Source organism: Primulina tabacum, chromosome 4 (genome assembly GCF_025594145.1).
Source record: "Primulina tabacum isolate GXHZ01 chromosome 4, ASM2559414v2, whole genome shotgun sequence".
NCBI lineage: Eukaryota > Viridiplantae > Streptophyta > Magnoliopsida > Lamiales > Gesneriaceae > Primulina > Primulina tabacum.
This window is the reverse complement of record NC_134553.1, coordinates 46736268-46754732: the sequence shown is the minus strand read 5'-3', so window position 1 is coordinate 46754732 and position 18465 is coordinate 46736268. Positions and strand designations below refer to the sequence as shown.

At 35.7% G+C, this 18465-nt stretch overlaps 3 protein-coding genes across 3 annotated transcripts; all 3 read left to right on the top strand.

The window, feature by feature from the left end:
* The first annotated feature begins 1350 nt into the window (after positions 1 to 1350).
* On the top strand, positions 1351 to 3298 carry LOC142541710 (transcription factor MYB56-like). Its single transcript, XM_075648176.1, has 3 exons — positions 1351 to 2102; positions 2200 to 2667; positions 2946 to 3298. The coding sequence occupies exons 1-3, from the start codon at positions 1673 to 1675 to the stop codon at positions 3161 to 3163; spliced, it is 1116 nt and encodes a 371-aa protein (XP_075504291.1). The 5' UTR covers positions 1351 to 1672; the 3' UTR covers positions 3164 to 3298.
* Positions 3299 to 5337: 2039 nt separating this feature from the next.
* Positions 5338 to 8472, top strand: LOC142542059 (uncharacterized). Its single transcript, XM_075648506.1, has 4 exons — positions 5338 to 5557; positions 5623 to 6659; positions 6740 to 7954; positions 8041 to 8472. The coding sequence occupies exons 1-4, from the start codon at positions 5338 to 5340 to the stop codon at positions 8470 to 8472; spliced, it is 2904 nt and encodes a 967-aa protein (XP_075504621.1).
* Positions 8473 to 12328: 3856 nt separating this feature from the next.
* Positions 12329 to 12742, top strand: LOC142542058 (putative calcium-binding protein CML46). The gene has a single exon (XM_075648505.1). It carries the CDS (start codon positions 12329 to 12331, stop codon positions 12740 to 12742), a length of 414 nt encoding a protein of 137 aa, XP_075504620.1.
* The last annotated feature ends 5723 nt before the right edge of the window (positions 12743 to 18465 follow it).

Below are 18465 nucleotides of genomic sequence, written 5' to 3'. Positions count from 1 at the left end.
TTGTGGTAATTTTTCATTTTACATTGTTCTAAAATTATTTTTTATGTGCATTAAAATGATTTTATCTCCTTTGCATTTTCTTAGTAACTTCCCATTTACAAAAATTCAGGTTCATACAATCTAAATGTCTTTTATGGGAGGCAAAAACTTGTGTGAGACGGTCTCACGGGTAGTATTTTGTGAGACGGATTTTTATTTGGATCATTCATAAAAAAATATTACTTTTTATGCTAAGATTATTACTTTATTGTGAATATCAGTAAGGTTGACCCGTCTCACAGATAAAGATTTGTGAGACCGTCTCACAAGAGACATACTCCTTACGGGAAAGGTGGATTATGTTACAAGTTAATTTTTAATTTTCCGTATCGATACTAAATGAACCCGGAATTTAAGATCAATAAGCCAAATGATTGATGGAAAATTACATTTTTGGTATTTTATTTGCATTTTTTATCCTGTAATCACTGAATTCAGGGTCTTATCTACTCATTTACACTTCTATTTTAATTTTAATCTTTTTTTATCCGAGTGTTTACGCGGCACCACAAAAATTGTATGTCACAAAAAAAATTTGATGTAGCAGCGAAAATTATTGACGAAAGGAATAAAAGTTAGTAGAATAAAACCATGAATTAACGAGTAATATGTCGAAAATAAAAAAATTATAAGTTAACTTAATCTCCTAACTAATTTATTTGTAAAATTAATTTAAAGGTTCATGCAAAATATATAAAAATCACAAAATCATTCTAATACAAAAATTGTAACATATTGCTATCCAAATATTTTACACAACTTAAAAAAAATAATTAAATATGATTCTTAAAAATAGATTTTGTATATATCCAAAAAAATATATTAAATAGATTGTTCGCATTTACCTCTCCAATAATGTCTGAACTTACCCGTAAAAATGATAATGACATTTACCCTAAAATATAAATGACTGTCCTCCCTTTCTTACAAACAATATAAATAAAAATAAGAAAAATTATAATTTTGGTATGTATAATTTATTTTACGATTTTTGTAAAAAGGTTATCAAATTCCATAGTAATCTTGTATGTATTATTTATTTGACAATTTTAGTCATTTCTGAGTGAAAATAATGATGAGATATTGTCTATATATTATCATCTTTTGGATGTCATATATGCGACATATCAGGGTAACATCGGCATTTCGTTGAAAAATGAAATAAAGTTTTAAAAAACAATTGACTAAAACTAAAATTTAAAATATGGACTGCTTTAATTGTAAAAATGATAAATATATTAGAAAAAATATGATTTTTTAAAATATATATATATATAGTTGGACAAATTAATTTTATGTGATGAGCTCGGACACAGTTCCTCTTGCCAATGGCGATCCATGTAAAGGTTTCTGTTACAAATACTTTCTTCTGTTCCTAAGTTTCCTCAATCCCACAGAGGAAATCCCAGTTTCTTTACATTTCCATTTTCATTTTCCTTTCTGCTAATATTCCACAATCTGCCAAAAGTCTCCCTTCTTCCCAAAATCTTTTACTTTCCCCTTTCCTTCTCATAATCTGATCATCTATGGTGACGGATGACTTCGTAACAGTATTACAGCAGCAGCACTACTGGTCAGAAGTTGAGTAAAAACAAAAAGAATGAATTGAACGGAAAAGAAAAAAGAAAAATTAATGGATAGCAGTAATTGCATTATATATTCGCCAAAAGGAACGAGCAAGTATGACACCAATTCTTGTTCTTCTTCCTTTGGTAAAGTAGGATCTCCAATGGTGGGGATGGTGTTTCCAGATATGGGCACTCTTTCCATTAACCAGAACTCCGGGTTTTCCTCGCGAGAAAAGGATAATTCATCTCCGTGTGATGGGAAATTAGACTCTGATTCTTTTGATCTAAACGCAAGTTTGATTCATGAAGAAGATAAAGAATCCAACATGCATGCATTGAACAACTTCAAAGACTCAAATGAGAGCACTGGGCAATCGAAACACTGTGCTAGAGGACACTGGAGGCCCGCAGAAGATACAAAGCTTAAAGAACTTGTAGCGTTATACGGCCCACAGAACTGGAATCTTATTGCAGAGAAGTTGGAAGGAAGATCAGGTTCTTCTTTAATTGATTAACTCCTCCTTTTATCCCTTTTTTCCCTCACTTTTTTTTGGGTATTTTGTTCAGTACTTTCTGTTGTGTTTATGAATAGGGAAAAGCTGCAGGTTGCGGTGGTTTAACCAGTTGGATCCAAGGATTAACAGAAGGACTTTTACAGAAGAAGAAGAAGATAGATTAATGGCTGCTCATAGATTGTATGGCAACAAGTGGGCAATGATAGCGAGGCTGTTTCCTGGAAGAACAGACAATGCAGTTAAGAACCATTGGCATGTTGTAATGGCGAGAAAATACAGGGAGCAATCCAGTGCTCATCGGAGGAGGAAAATGGGGCAGTTTGTTTTCAAGAAAATAGAAGATGATGATGATCTTTCCCTCGTCAATATTCACCCTGCAGCCATGAAAGCTGAGCCTCCATTCCCTACTTATGGCTACGGCGGTGGTGGGTTTCTTTGTGGGTCTATTTGTTCGACTCACACGGCTGCTGGCGGCGGCAGCGGAGGAACTCCTGTACACAATGGGTATTGGGCGGCGGCGGAAACGTCTCATGGTTTATTTCCTGGTGGGCATTCTGATTACACTTTTTCCTCCGAAATTTCAGCATAAGACCGATCATTTCAGTTAACAATATTTGGTTTGAAGTCATACTTCACACGAATCAAAGACTATTCATCAAAATTCGACTAATTAAATGACGAGTCATTAATCCATTGAAGAATAAAAAGATACATCAGATTTGAATGTCCTTTTTATACGCATAAAATTGTTAACAAACAGAAGTTATGAATTTATTATTTTGGATGGATTAATGGTCATTTTATTACCTGTTTTACGCTGCAGGCCATAGTTCTAACGAGATGAAGATGAAGATGAATATTTTCAACACATCCAACCCATATAATAATCACCACGCCCGATTATTTACCACAATTCAACGTACAAATTATAATTACTCTGCCGATCATTTCAACCCATCATCCCAAGAAATCTCGGCAGTTGATCCTGAAGAAGGGATTGCACCAAAATTCATAGACTTTCTTGGAGTTGGGGCCTTGTGACTCATGAAAGAGTGAAAAGGGTCTGATTTTTTGTTAGCTTTTGGATCATTATTGGTTAATAATAATATGCCATGCATATTCAGTATGTAAAATTTCTTGCCAACTTCGTTGATGTGCCTCTGCCATTTTGTTTGAGTTTCTGAGATGGAAATTATCAGTAGAGATTCTTCGAGTTGGATGATATGGAAATGGCCATTTTGATGCTTATTTTCTCATACTTCACATGGAAATCGTCCCGAAACGTGTGAAACTAAAGTTATGTCACTTTATTGTCTAACATTTTAGATCATTTAATATGTTTCATTATTTGGAGTATTATATATTATGCAACAATTCTTTTCCTAAAAAAATAATATTCAAATATCGTTTAATAATATATATTTACTGACAGTAAATACTCACACACACAGACGGAAGGCGAAAAAATATAATTATTTTTAGACCCTCGTCAATAAAATAAAAAAATTTAAGGAAAAGAATAACATTTGTTGCATAAGTATAACATTTGTATAAATAAATAATTTTTTATTATGATTTATTAATTATGTATAATTAATTTAATTTGAATGAAAAAATTAATATAAAATATCTATAACTATATGAAGCATTAAATATTTTGTATTGTTTGGTTAGTTGATAAAAAATTAGAGAGAACTACGGATATTCACAATAAAAAGTAATAATCTAAGAATAAAAAGTAATAATTTTTCATGGATGACCCAAATAAGAGATTCGTGTCACAAAAACGACCCGTGAGATTGTCTCACACAAGTATTTGCTAAATTAGGGAGAATGTTCTCAAAACAGTAACACAAAGATAAAAAATTATAAAAACTTGTGAATGGTGATGAAATGTCGATGATATGTTTCGGCTTCTTATAAGTTTAAGAGTGTAAAATACGAATTTAAATATAAAAAGATCACTATCTAACTTTTATCATAACTTTGATTATTTCGAAATAATCGATATATTAAATAATATGTAAAAAAAAGGTGAATTTGAGACTGAGTAATGGAGATTAATGAGGTTTTTTTTCTTTTGAATTATAGAATTTTTTTTATCAGTAGAACGAGGAAAGGAGAAATCTTTTAAATTTAATTATTTAGTTGAGGTTTTTAATTGAGCTTTTTGTTCGGGATTTTACTGGATAAAAAAAAACATTATATTTATTCATATTTAAAAACTAACCTTTGCTATATTGCACTTAATGCGGTCAAACATCGGTTGGTCTTCTTTCCCACTTTCGACCAAATTGTACCATTTTTTAACATGTTATACGCTTACTCACGTTTAGTTTCCGATCCCTTAATCCCACTTTTTTTTTTTCTTTTTACAACTAATTCAAAACCATGGTTTTTTTTTTTTTTTTTTGTATGACAAGTGTAACGAAAAATTCGAAGCATTGACTTTTATATTGTTCCTATCCTTATCATATGTTAATTAATTTGGCAAAAACTTGTGTGAGACAGTCTCATGGATCGTATTTTGTAAGACGAATCTCTTATTTAGGTCATACATAAAAAAATATTACTTTTTATGCTAAGAATATTAATTTTTATTGTGAATATCGATAGGGTTGACGCGTCCCACAGATAAAGATTCGTGAGACCGTCTCACAAGAGACCTACTCAATTCATTTAGGTGTTGATTATATGGGCAGAAAATAACTTGCAATACGATTCTTGAATAGACAAGTCAAAATGGGTTAAATCCGTCCTTTCTAGCCATCCTGCCAAATGACGCGTTGTATGCTAGCCCATTTTGATTGTTATATTCTTGATAAAAATAAAAATAAAAAAACGGATTAAGTAATTGATGAATGAACTATTATATAATACAATCAATCACTTTTTCTATTTTCAGATTTCAATAAAATCAAATAATAACGATGATGAAAATTATTTAAAATAAACACAATTTTGATGGTCCACAAAAAATAGGCAGAGATTCTGGTCCTGTCCTTGGAACCGGATAACCTTTGGTGTAACGCATGACCAAAGATAACTGTTTTAACAATCTTTGCTTAACTCAACAAAATCTTCACATTCATGTCTCCCACATGGCGTACGTGATCCAGACAAGGAACACACTCTACTAAACTTACCTTGCCTACGTTAATTCGGTTTGTGTTCATATGTTTATGTCACGTTAGATCATAGTCCATGACTTTAAGATGCGTTTATATTTGAATAATATTAGAACTCGGTACAAAGGGCTCGATCTTTCTCGAAAAATCGAGGCTTTAAGAAAAGAACTTGATGCTCTTATGAACCCATTGAAGGCCTCTAGCAATGAAAGACAAATTAATGAGCTAGAAAACATCATTGAGAAGTTAGTTATGCAGGAAGAGATGCACTGGAAACAAAGGGCTCGCACTAACTGGCTAGCACAAGGTGATGGAATACCAAATTCTTCCATTCATTTGCTTCGCAAAGAAAAAGATCTAATCACATTAAAGGGTTGATTGATGATAATGGTCAGTGGGTGGAGGCTGAAAAAGATATTGCTGATGTAATGCTGAATTTTTTTGCAAATCTATTTTCCTCAAACCATCCTTCTGCAGCAGAAATTGAGGAAGCAACTAAGAATATTTCCCCCTTGGTGGACGAAGCTATGAATGAAATTTTGCAGGAGCCATACATTGAGAGTGATATCTATAAAGCTTTGTTTGACATGCACCCATCAAAAGCTCCTGGTCCAGATGGATTCACAGCTCTATTCTTTCAGAAAAACTGGAGTATTGTGGGTAGGGAAGTCGTATCTGCTTGTCTATATATTCTGAATGACAGAGGTGAACTTGATGGGTGGAATGAAACGAACATAACTCTGATTCCCAAAGTGGCAGCTCCTGGAAAACCGAGTGATTTTCGGCCGATAAGTCTATGTAATACGTGCTATAAAGTTGTGGCTCGAGCTATCACAAACAGATTGAGATCTATTCTCGGCAAAGTCATAAACCAAAACCAAAGCGCCTTTGTCCCTGGAAGGTTGATTACAGACAATGTTATTATTGGTTATGAATGCATACATTGGATCCACAATAACAAAAGGAATAAGACTGGATTTGGGGCTCTTAAACTAGACATGAGCAAGACATACGACCGAGTGGAATGGAAGTTTTTGGAAGCAATGATGACCAAGCTGGGGTTTGCTTCGAGCTTTGTGGCTCTTATTATGAGATGTATCTCATCAGTTGTCTACTCTATTAGAGTTAACCAGGCTCTTTATGGTAAAATTCGCCCTCAACGTGGTATTCGACAAGGTGATCCTTTATCGCCATATCTGTTTACAATATGTGCTCAAGGCCTGTCAACGATTCTCACTCAAGCGGAGCATGTTTCCTTGTTTCAGGGAGTTAAGATTGCATCTAATTGCCCTTCTATTTCCCACTTGTTTTTTGCCGATGACAGTCTCATATTTTTTCGTGCTTTGGACACAGAGTGCCTCCATATTAAAAAGTGCCTGCAGATTTACGAAAAAGCATCGGGACAACTTGTGAATTATGATAAATTTGCCCTCACCTTCAGCCCGAGTGCTTCAGCAATACTATTAATGCGATCAGCATAATCTTTCAGATTGCGGTGGTAAAGGGACATGAGTTATACTTGGGGCTTCCTACATTTTCATTGCGAAGTAAAAGAATCCAATTTGCAGGGTTGAGGGAGAGACTTCTAAAGAAAATAAATGGTTGGTCTTCTAAGTTATTTTCAGCTGGGGGAAAAGAGACTCTTATCAAGTCCGTTCTACAAGCGATACCGTCGTATGCAATGTCATGTTTCAAACTGCCTGTTTCTCTGTGTCTTGAGTTGGAACAATGCTGTTCCAAATTCTGGTGGAAGTCCAACTCGTCTGGGGAAGGCATGCATTGGATCAAATGGAGGAATTTGTGCAAACCTAAACAATATAGAGGTATGGGTTTTCGGAGCCTATTGGATTTCAACCGAGCATTGTTGGCAAAACAAGTCTGGAGGATAATTTGCGATCCCGCATCGCTCATGGCTAAGATTCTTAAAGCTAGGTATTTTAGACATGGTGACATACTGACTGCTCAGTTAGGATCGAAACCTTCGTATATTTGGAGATCAATACTGTGGAGCCGTGGGTTGATTCAGAAAGGTGTTCGATGGCGGGTTGGGAATGGTCTTCGGATTAAAGCATACTCAGATAACTGGATAACCTCGTTAGCTTCTGGCAAAAGTTCTATGGAAGGATCTAATGAATCGCCGATGGTTAGTGAGTTAATATTACCAGACAGAACTTGGAATGTGGATAAGGTACGCAATTTATTTCCTTCTTTTGAGGCAGATAGTATTCTGGATTTACCATTGCATAATCATAACACAGATGACATTAGATATTGGAAATGGGGTCGGGATGGCCAATATTCGGTTAAATCTGGTTACCTTCTCGAGATAGGGTGTTTTGATCCCCATGAATCTCAGTCGGGTTCTGGAATTGAGTGGTGGTGGAAATTTATTTGGAAATTAAATATTCCACAAAAGGTTAGGATTTTCTTATGGCGTGCTTGTAATGATCTATTGCCTAATGAAGGAAATCTTTTCATGAGACACATTTTGTCATCAGTTTGCTGTGGCTTTTGCGGAAATTACACAGCATCTACCAGTCATAGCCTGATTTTCTGCCCCAAGGTGTGTGGGGTGTGGAAAGAAACCATTTTCTGGAGTCGATTGAAGGGCAGTAAGCTTCTGTCTTTTTTGTATTGTGGAATCAGTGTTAAAGATGGATACTCGATGTCTGAGTTTGAACACTTTTGTATGCTTGCGTGGGCTGTATGGATAGGGATATGCAAGGCTAAGCATAGTGAACACAGCTCACTACCTGATTTGAAAGTTAATTGGGCCATATCCTATCTCAGTCAATTCCAGGAAGCTCGCAAAAAGCATGGGACTATTCAGGAATCATCTTCAAAGGCGAAATCAAAGTGTTGGGAGCCTCCTCCTTCAGGTCATCTCGTCTCGACGTTGATGCAGGATTTAATGAGATATTGGGAATGTGTAGTGCAGCTGCTGTGATTCGCAACCATCGGGGTATTATCTGTGCAGCTGCTGCCGAGTGCTACCGATTGTCTGGCACGATTTTGGATGCGGAAATCCGGGCGATCAACTTTGGAATGACTCTAGCATTACAAAGCGGCTTTCACAGAGTGTGGGTTTTTTCAGATTCACTATCGGCAGTCCAGGAGGTGAACTTCAAGAAAGTTGGTCGTGATCCTCATGGTGTTTTAGTTTCCAACATTTTAGAAAACCTAAAATCTGGTATATTCTATGGGGTTAGTCACATTGTTTAGATCAGCAAACAATAGTGCTCATTGCTTAGCTATATTTGGTTTGTCCCACCCTTCACCTGTTCGTTGGGTGGGTTCTTTGTACCCATCCTGGTTAATGGATGTAACATCGTTGGATGCTATTAATGTTTAATTGTGTTTTCCCTCAAAAAAAAAAAAAAAAAATTAGAACTCGGTAGAATAGATGTATGTATATTATGTGTCTCTCTTGACGCTCATATATTAAATGACACTCACATATTGGATGTATCCAACAGGTGAGTGTCACTTTATTGATAGGTACAAATATTGACACGGTTGATAGACACCATATCAATTCAGAGACTATTAATTTTTGTGGATCATATCTGATGCGATCCGGGCGAATTGGGTGAGTAGGGTCGTGCAATCAACTGGATCTGATAAGAGTTTTGTCAAGGTAAAAATGAGCAAGGGGATTTATCTTGTGGAGAAAATATATTTCTCTAATATGGCTTCAAGTATAACCTGTAAACAAAGAAATGAACTCGTGAATGGGAGCCGGAGGGGTGTCCAGCGTAGCCACTCCGATGCTTAAGTCAGCAGGTGAAAGATGATGAAGATAATTATCAGTGTAGCTTAGGAGATAAATAAATGATACTGTGTAAATATATGTGTGAATATATGTGGTTGAATGTGTTTAATGCTAGAAGAACCTGTTTACTTATATGAAGGAAGATGATGATATTTCCTTATTTTCAGTGTCTACTTATCACTTGTAGCATTGAATGTTGACTTCATATCATGCCGTCCTACATTTTTCATCATGTCACATCAGTATGATTCTGTCAGGTACACTTATCGAGTTTAGATTTTACCTACTCAAACACTCAAGTGCGGTATTGTTATCGAGGCTTCTCGGGTAGTGAGTATCCGGGAGCTTGTATGAGAGCCCGAGCTTTTGATAACCCGGGGAGAAGATATCTCAGGCATTTACCTGCCCGGCTTCTGACGAATTTCTTGTAAATTTACCCTGATTTGGACTATTCATATAATATCTCTGATCATTTATGACCCGGACTCTAATGAAGTATCATTATCGTATATGCAATGCAATTCTTGTAACCAATATAAAACGTCATCTGAAACTAGTCTAAAAGAAGCGTCTCCCAACGATGAATCAAAGCTCGGAACACATAATTTCGTTCATTAAATTATATGTAGAGATGAAAATTCTAGTTTATTCAGTTTAACTTCATCTATCAAATTTTATTAAGCAAATATATTTTAAACATTTTTTTTTTTTGGAAATTATGCGTGGAGTTGAAGAACAAAGAGAGTTCGCTTGTTTGCAAATTCTTTTTGAGCTTATTTATCGAGTTTTATCTAAATGAATTTTGGATCATTAGATATATGGACCTCAGATAGTCAAATTAAAATTGAATATATATAAATCGGGCTCAATTCTTTTTCCTAATCGGTGCTTCTTTTTATAAAAAAAAAATCTATATACTTGGATTTTGAAATCTTAAATATAAATTTATTGTACGAATATATTTATTATATACACAAAATTCATGTGAGACTGTTTCATGAGTCAAATTTGTGAGACGGATTTTGTCCGACCCATAATGCAATCTAAAATTAACTTAAAATAATAATTTGAAATTAAATTCTTATAAATAGTCATTAATATCTCCATTTTGTTGTGAAGCAATAATTGTCTATTTACAAAAGAGATGTATGTATCATTCTTAAATTGTTGTATAATTTTAAAAAAATTTAGTTGTACCATGACCACTAGATGTAGTACAGAGATTGAAGCATGCTTATATAGTTTTAAAAATAGAATTATATTATTATCACTACCTATAATTTTTAGTAAATAAAAAAATACTTGATTTTATAATCGGTATCGAGACCAAAGTGACTTGTACAATTTCGAATGAGTTGCAAGTTTATACTAATTGTTGGCATCAATTTTAATATAATTAAAACACCGAAGTATATAAATAATTCTGTAAATATTTAATTATTTATATTTCTAATTATTTTAAAGATATGTCGTTTAATTACAATTTAACATTACCAAGTTGGTAAATGGTATTTTGGGAAGAATTTTTTTTTATTTTAAAAAAAAAGTCAAGATATTTTATAGGTTTGTTGATGAGAAAAATGGCAATATGTATTTTAAAAATAAATAATCATTCAACGATTTTTCCAGATTTATAAACTTTTCTTTTTGCTTTTTTTTTTTAATCAAGTATTTCCATTATTCCCCCAATAAGTAACGTAGCTCAAGTCATTGGAAGAGTTGACAATTACACTACGACGCTTTCTTGACTTGGTCTGATTCAAAATCATACGTCAAAATGTGAATGTGTGAAGGAATCAGTGTTTCTGAATTCGAAACAAAACAATGGTAACAATGTGAAATTAGAATACCAAATATATTCCAAACTAGAATAATAAATATTATTGTTAGAATATGGGATTTAATTTTGTATTTTTTAAATAATGAGTCAGTCAATCTTGTGTATTGATAATTAAGTATTCAGTTTTCTAAAAGAACATATAAAAAGTAATATAATTTCATCTGAATAGATTATGATGCAAGCAAGCTTAATTCACATTAGGATATGAATGAAGAGGACTCGCGTTTGAAAGCACCGCTTGGCTGGTGGATGAGATGATGAATGAAATAATAATAAATTGAAAGATAATTGTTTTTTATCTTTATTTATTATAAAAATTTGAGTTGAATACGAGAGACGATACAATATCATTTTTGTGATGGGTGTGCAGCAAAGTTTGGATCAGTTTAAAGAGTATTTAAAACGAATTTGATCAATAATTTTTTTTAGTTTTATTTGACATTAATATCTCATATTAGTTATTTTTTAAAAAAATTAAAAAAATATTAAATCACTCATTAAATATGAATAAAATGAGAATTTTCTTTGTAAAACCAATAATTTTTTAAATTTGTGTGAAAACTGAAAACACAAATATGATTAAATAAATGAGATTTTATACTGACCCGGCTCGCCTATTTCTCCAAATAATTTTCCCCAAAACTATTATGACAAGACAAAAACTTGTGTGAGACGGTCTCACGGGTCGTATTTTGTGAGACAGATCTCTTATTTGAGTCATCCATGAAAAATTATTACTTTTTATGTTAAGAGTATTAGTTTTTATTGTAAATATCGGTAGGTTTGACCCGTCTCACAGATAAAAATTCGTGAGATCGTCTCACAAGAGACATACTTTAAAGACTAAACGAAGACCAATCCTAATTAAACTGCACGAAAGACTAATTCAACTTCGGGCTCAAGTTTTATTAACTAGCTACTTTCTTGGAAATTACACCTTGTGTCGTCGTGTTCCCAATTATTGAACGACCCCGAAATTTCACCACATTTTCCTCCGCATTTTCTCACGTCAATTACTTACAATATCTTTTATCAAGCCGACCGCGATACACACTTGCATTTAAAAAAAAAATGTACATTTTAAAATATTCTTCGTAACCACCTCATTAAATCTTATGAAGTTTCCCACAAATAATCTGGCATTTTCATACGCCAGCCGAAAAGGGGAAATTTTGTTTCGTATAAATTCATTCTTTTGATGATCAAACATACCAAGAACACCAAAGAGTGTGTGCCTGCGTGCGTGTGTGCGTGCGTTGGGAGATTGAAAATAAATACTAATTTTTTTTTAATCCAATTTGTTTTGTCTACTAATGGATGTAGTATTTGAAAACAGTATTTCATTTTCAGTGTGTTGGCTAATCAAATCCATCTACTGGAACATCGAGCATCTTTTTTCAAGAATCGACTTGTTCCTACAAAGTGTTCCAAAGTTTTTATCAACCAAATGGAACAGCAGAACTCAGATGTCCAATTCTTTCGAGGCCCGCCTCCCAGGGCCGGTTCGCAATAAGAGATATTCCGAGGTCGAGAAGATAAATATATCGGAGATCGACCTGATCATCAGTAGATTAGGATTGAGGTGGTGTGCAATGGAGGATGCTGATAAGCTTTTTGGTGAGGATGATTTCTTGGCATTGTTCCACGAAGAAGAGCCGAGCTTCGACGAAATCAAGGAGACTTTCGAGGTTTTCGACTCGAACAAGGATGGATACATAGATTTTAATGACTTGCGAAGAGTTTTGTATGGTTTGGGATTCAAAGAAGGGAGTGGTTTGGAAGATTGCAAGAGGATGATCCGAGATTTTGATGTTAATGGAGACGGGCTTATTGATTTTCCTGAGTTCGTGGTGTTCATGGAGAAAATGTTTCTTGCATAGTTTATTCACCGTTTCGAATGATGTGAAATAACATAATGCATTGCAAGATTAATTATGGGTCGTTCGCGAGATTTTAAATGTTTTCAAACTCGTCCTTGTATATATACAAAAATTCGTGGAATAAAAACTCGGCCCTTGTATGCTACGTATTAAAAAGTAAACTAGTGTTTCGTGCTCGTATAATATTTGATTTTTTTGAAAGTTTATTTGTAATGTAAATTATAAAAAATGTTGAGATGTCTTTTGGCAAATTGTGAAATTGGCATAAAAGAAAGTAAAAAAATTGTAAAATGAAAAAAAGAAAAGAGAGTCACACTCAATATGTAGAGTATAGATAAATAGGGATTACTAAGAAATGGAAAAAAATAGGGTGTGTTTGGCTTACTTGTTTAATTATTTTTATTATCATTTATAATTACAAAGTCAAATGATCGATATTTTTTTAAAAGAAAATTGGTAATAATAAATATTGTATGTGTATGAATATTATATTTGAATAAAGTAAAATAAACTCTCTTGAATTTTGAAGGTTAATCCCGTACTCATCAAGTATATTCAGAATTTCAGGATTTTCTCTTCTTGGGTTTAGCTCGAATTTTAATATGTTTTTGGTCTCATTCCTCGGATTCACTCGCAGTTATTTTCTGGGTTTTGATTGTTGTGGATGCATCCATGGCGTTGGATGCTCTTACTGCCGCACTGAGGGCTCAAGGCTTGTGGATACTTCGGAACTGATCTTCGTGGCTCAAATATCGCATTGAAATGTGATTTTTCCTCTTAATTCATGAGGATTGACTTCTCTTTTCACTAGTTTTTACTAACTCGCCTTCTTTAGATTTGATTGTGAAGGCATTGGCTGTTGAAGCTAAAACCAATACTCGGACTGAGAGTTCTAAGATTCTGAACAGAAAATGATGCGAACACGAGTGGTCAAGCTCCAAGGAAAACGTGGGATCCGTTAGAATTGCCAGAAGGACCAATCATGAGGGGGCGAATGAAGAAATTCAAGGACGCATTGAATGGGCTATTTATGAGCAATCAAGGAGGGCTTACGTGCAAGGAGCAAAGTGCCGAAGGGTTCGTGATGCATGGGGGTGAGTTCGAGAGCCAAAAGAGCATTATTCAAGCATTAAATGTTGAAGGAACCCGAGAGCATCGCGCCCGGGCGGATGTAAACTACCGCCCGAGTGCTACATGTGAGTCCAGAAAATAAATATGTGAAGGCCTCGCACCCAGGCGGATAAAAGTTACCGCCCGAGCGCGAACCAAGGAGAGTGAGGGCCGAAGACCTTCCGCCCGGGCGGACACTGTTCCGAGAAATTATTTATTTCCTTATTTAGTGTTTTAATTTGTTTGGTAACTAGATTTTGATATGTAAGGATATTATGGACGAAATTTTAAACACTTTTCAGATTATTGAATATTGAATTGAGTTTGTTCTTGAGTTTTCTCTCAAACAACCAAAAAGCTTTTAGCTTTGTATCAAAAATCAAACTTATCAAAGTTTATGCTTTGTGGCGTTTGTCGATCGTTCTTGTGCGGATTGTCTTAGGCTTGTCCTTTGAAGGTTCATTCGAGTTTTTCGATTGTTTTCTTCGTGATTTATTTATTGCTAAACTCGTTGTCGTAGTTTAGAGGTGAAAATCACACACATACTTAATTCAAAAGATCGGGACATCAAAGAATCCTTTTAACGTTGTCGAATTGAGGGCGCGGTTCAATTAAAAATCGTGTTTGCCTTTGTTCATACGAGGGTTCGTATCATTTGGTATCAGAGCTTGGGTTCATTGAATTCAAGTAAGTTTATTGCTTTATTATCTCGTTCTATTACCAGATTTGTTATACTTTCGTTTCTTTTTTAGATCTGTCTTTCTAATATATCGTTCTTCGTCAGTCTTTGAAATTTTTGGTGGTTTTTTTTGTTGGGATTTTCAAGTAAAGTACTCAGCAAAAAAAAAAGTACAAAAATTCCAAAAATTCACCATTATTTCTTTTTGATATCTTGTTCTATTTTCTTTAGAGAGTCATATTTAATTGCCTCTCACAGTCAAAAAAAAATATTTATCATCAAAATTTCCTGTCTACGCAGTCCAAGTGAGTCGATCACATTTGTTCACGAGTTGAAACTTTATTGTTTGATACACTCAAATACAAAGCTTGAGCCCTTGAGAGAACTCTCGAATTTGAGTGACATTACTTGAGTGCGAGTGCATTTTCTTTGGAGTGAACGGTGAGTATTTGTTGTGAGCAAAAAAAATAAGAGAGGAAAGACGAGTGAATTTTTTTGGAGTGACCGTGAGCATTTGGGTGAGGAACATTTTGTTTTCTACTAACGTTTTCTTGCAGGTACAAATTTGAAATTAAATGGAGAGGGAGGTAGGAGATAGTTCGAACCAAGGATTATCTAAGGTTCAAATGGAGGCGTTGTTTGGGCATTTTAGTAGGATGATGAGGAATGAATTGGAGCCCTTATATGAGAGGTTGAATAAGCTTGAGGTTAGTACTAGTGGGAGTAAATCTAAGCATAAAGATGTGGGTAGAGGAGAAGATGAGGAGTATGATATGGGAGGAGATGAGGAGAGCCAAAATGAAAATTGAGGTAGGAATGGGAGAGGTAGAGGATTTGGTAGAGGAAGAAGATAAGCAGTACGGGGTAGATATGATGGGAATAGGGAAGATGGCAATATGGGTAGTATTAAGATGAAAATTCCATCATTCTATGGGAAGTCTGACCCGGAGGCGTACTTAGAGTGGGAAAAGAGGGTAGAGTTCGTGTTTGAATGTCACCACTACTCCGAACAAAAGAAGGTGAGGTTGGCGGTGGTGGAATTCTTAGACTATGCTCTCATTTGGTGGGATCAATTAGTGACCACTAGGAGGAGGTATAATGAGAGGCTTATTGAAACTTGGGATGAGTTGAAGAGGGTCATGAGGAAGAGGTTTGTGCCCAATCACTATTATAGGGAGATGTTTAAGAGGCTACAAACCTTGAGGCAATGGTTGAAGAGTGTGGAGGACTACTATAAGGAGATGGAGGTAGTCATGATTAGGGCAAATATTGAGGAAGATAGTGAGGCGACGATGACTCGTTTTCTTTGTGGTTTGAACAGGGAAATACATGATTAAGTGGAGCTTAGGCACTACTTGGACCTAGACGAGATGGTGCAAATGGCCATAAAGGTGGAGCAACAACTAAAGAGGCGAGGAGTTGGCCGTATTAATCAAGCTGGGGGTTCATCATCTTCTTGGCGATCAAATGTGGTGAAACATGAGGAGAATAAGGTGGTGACCAAGCCCAAGGTTGAGACCAAACACGAGGCGCCTAAACAAGGAGTGCAAGGTAAATCTGAAACTCCTCTTACTCGATCTAGAGATACTAGATGTTTTAGGTGTCAAGGGTTGGGGCATATTGCTAGTGAGTGTCCTAATAAAAGAGCGATGATTTTAAATGACTATGGTGAGTATGAGTCGCATAGTGAGGAGGATGATGATGATGATGATGAGATGCCTGCACTAGAGGATCCTGATGAGGGATATGAGGCGGTTGTAGGTGAAGCACTAGTGACTAGGCGGATCATGAGTGCCCAAGTCAAGGAGGAGGAGACTAACCAAAGGGAGAACTTGTTCCACACTAGGTGTTTTGTAAATCAAAAAGTTTGCAATCTAATCATAGATGGAGGGAGTTATACCAATGTGGCTAGTAGTGAGATGGTTGAAAAATTGGGTTTGCCTACATTAAAGCATCCTCAACCATATAGGCTTCAATGGTTGAATGATTGTGCGGAGGTGAAGGTGAACAAACAAGTGTTGGTGTCTTTCTCTATTGGGAAGTATGTGGATGAGGTCTTGTGTGATGTGGTGCCCATGCATGCTTGTCATATCTTGTTGGGTAGGCCGTGGCAATATGATAGGCGGGTGATACATGATGGGTACAAGAATAAGTATCCATTTATGTTGAAAAAAGATTCCATTGTTTTACTTCCATTGTCCCCAAAGCAAGTGTTGGAGTACCAATTGAAAAAAAAGAAGAGAGATGAGGCCGAAAAAAGAGTGAACTAAAGAGTGAGATGACCTTTGAAGGTAAAAATGAAATGACTGAAAAAAAGAGTGATAAAAAGAGTGAGATAGCCATACAAAAGAAAAAGGATAGGAAAGAAAGTGAGGGAAAAGAAAATGAGGGGAAAGAGGCAAAAAAGAAATCATATATGGCCCAAAAGAGTGAATTGAAACATTTAATGCACACACATGAACCACTTGTGTTGATTCTTTACAAGGAGATTCTCCTTAACACAAGTGATATAGCCGGGTCCCTTCCGAGCATTGTTGTTTCACTTTTGCAGGAGTTCGATGATATATTTCCGGAGGAGTTACCTCAAGGACTACCACCATTGAGGGGGATTGAGAACCAGATTGATTTGGTACCCGGAAGTGCATTGCCGAATCGTCCAGCGTATAGGAGCAATCTGGAGGAGACTAAGGAGCTTCAACGGCAGGTAAGTGAGTTGTTAGATAGAGGGTTTGTGCGGGAGTTCATGTCACCTTGTGCTGTACCTGTTTTATTAGTTCTTAAGAAAGATGGCTCATGGCGTATGTGTGTAGATTGTAGGGCAATCAATAACATAACCATTAAGTATAGGCATCTCATACCTAGACTAGATGATATGTTAGCTGAGTTGCATGGTGCTTGTATTTTTAGCAAGATTGATTTAAAGAGTGGTTATCATCAAATTAGGATGAGAGAAGGTGATGAGTGGAAGACTGCTTTTAAAACCAAGTATGGGCTATATGAGTGGATGGTCATATCTTTTGGCTTAACTAACGCTCCTAGCACTTTTATGAGGTTGATGAACCATGTCTTGCGTGCATACCTAGGAAAATTCGTTGTTGTTTACTTTGATGATATCCTAGTATATAGCAAAGACTTGGATGAGCATGTTGGTCACTCGAAACTTGTGCTAATCACACTATGGACTGAAAATCTATATGTTAACTTAAAGAAATGTAATTTTTGTATAAGCAAACTTGTCTTTCTTGGTTTTGTGGTAAACTCACAGGGGATACAAGTGGATGAAGACAAGGTAAGTGCTATTCGAGATTGGCCATCGCCTACTACTGTTGGTCAAGTCCGAAGTTTTCATGGACTTGCAAGCTTCTATCGGAGGTTTGTAAAGGATTTTAGCACATTGGCATCACCGATGACGGCGGTAATCAAGAAGAACGTTCCATTCCATTGGAGCGAGGAGCAAGAGAAGTCTTTTAATCTTATTAAGCAAAAATTAATTAATGATCATTTACTTGTTTTGCCTGATTTTGCTAATACCTTTGAAATTGAATGTGATGCTTCAGGTGTAGGTATTGGTGGAGTCTTGGTGCAAGGAGGTCGACCGGTGGCGTACTTTAGCGAGAAACTCAATGGAGCCGCCCTAAACTACCCCACGTATGATAAGGAGTTCTACGCACTTGTGAGGACCCGAGAGACGTGGCAGCACTACTTGAGGCCTAAGGAGTTTGTGATTCATACGGATCATGAGTCTCTAAAGCACCTTAAGGGGAAACAAAAGCTGAACAAGCGGCACGCCAAGTGGGTGGCTTTCATAGAGACATTCCCCTACATAATCAAGTACAAACAAGGTAAGGAAAATGTAGTGGCCGACGCACTATCACGGAGGTACGTACTAATCTCTACCTTAGAGTCAAAAATTTTGGGGTTTGAGCATATGAAG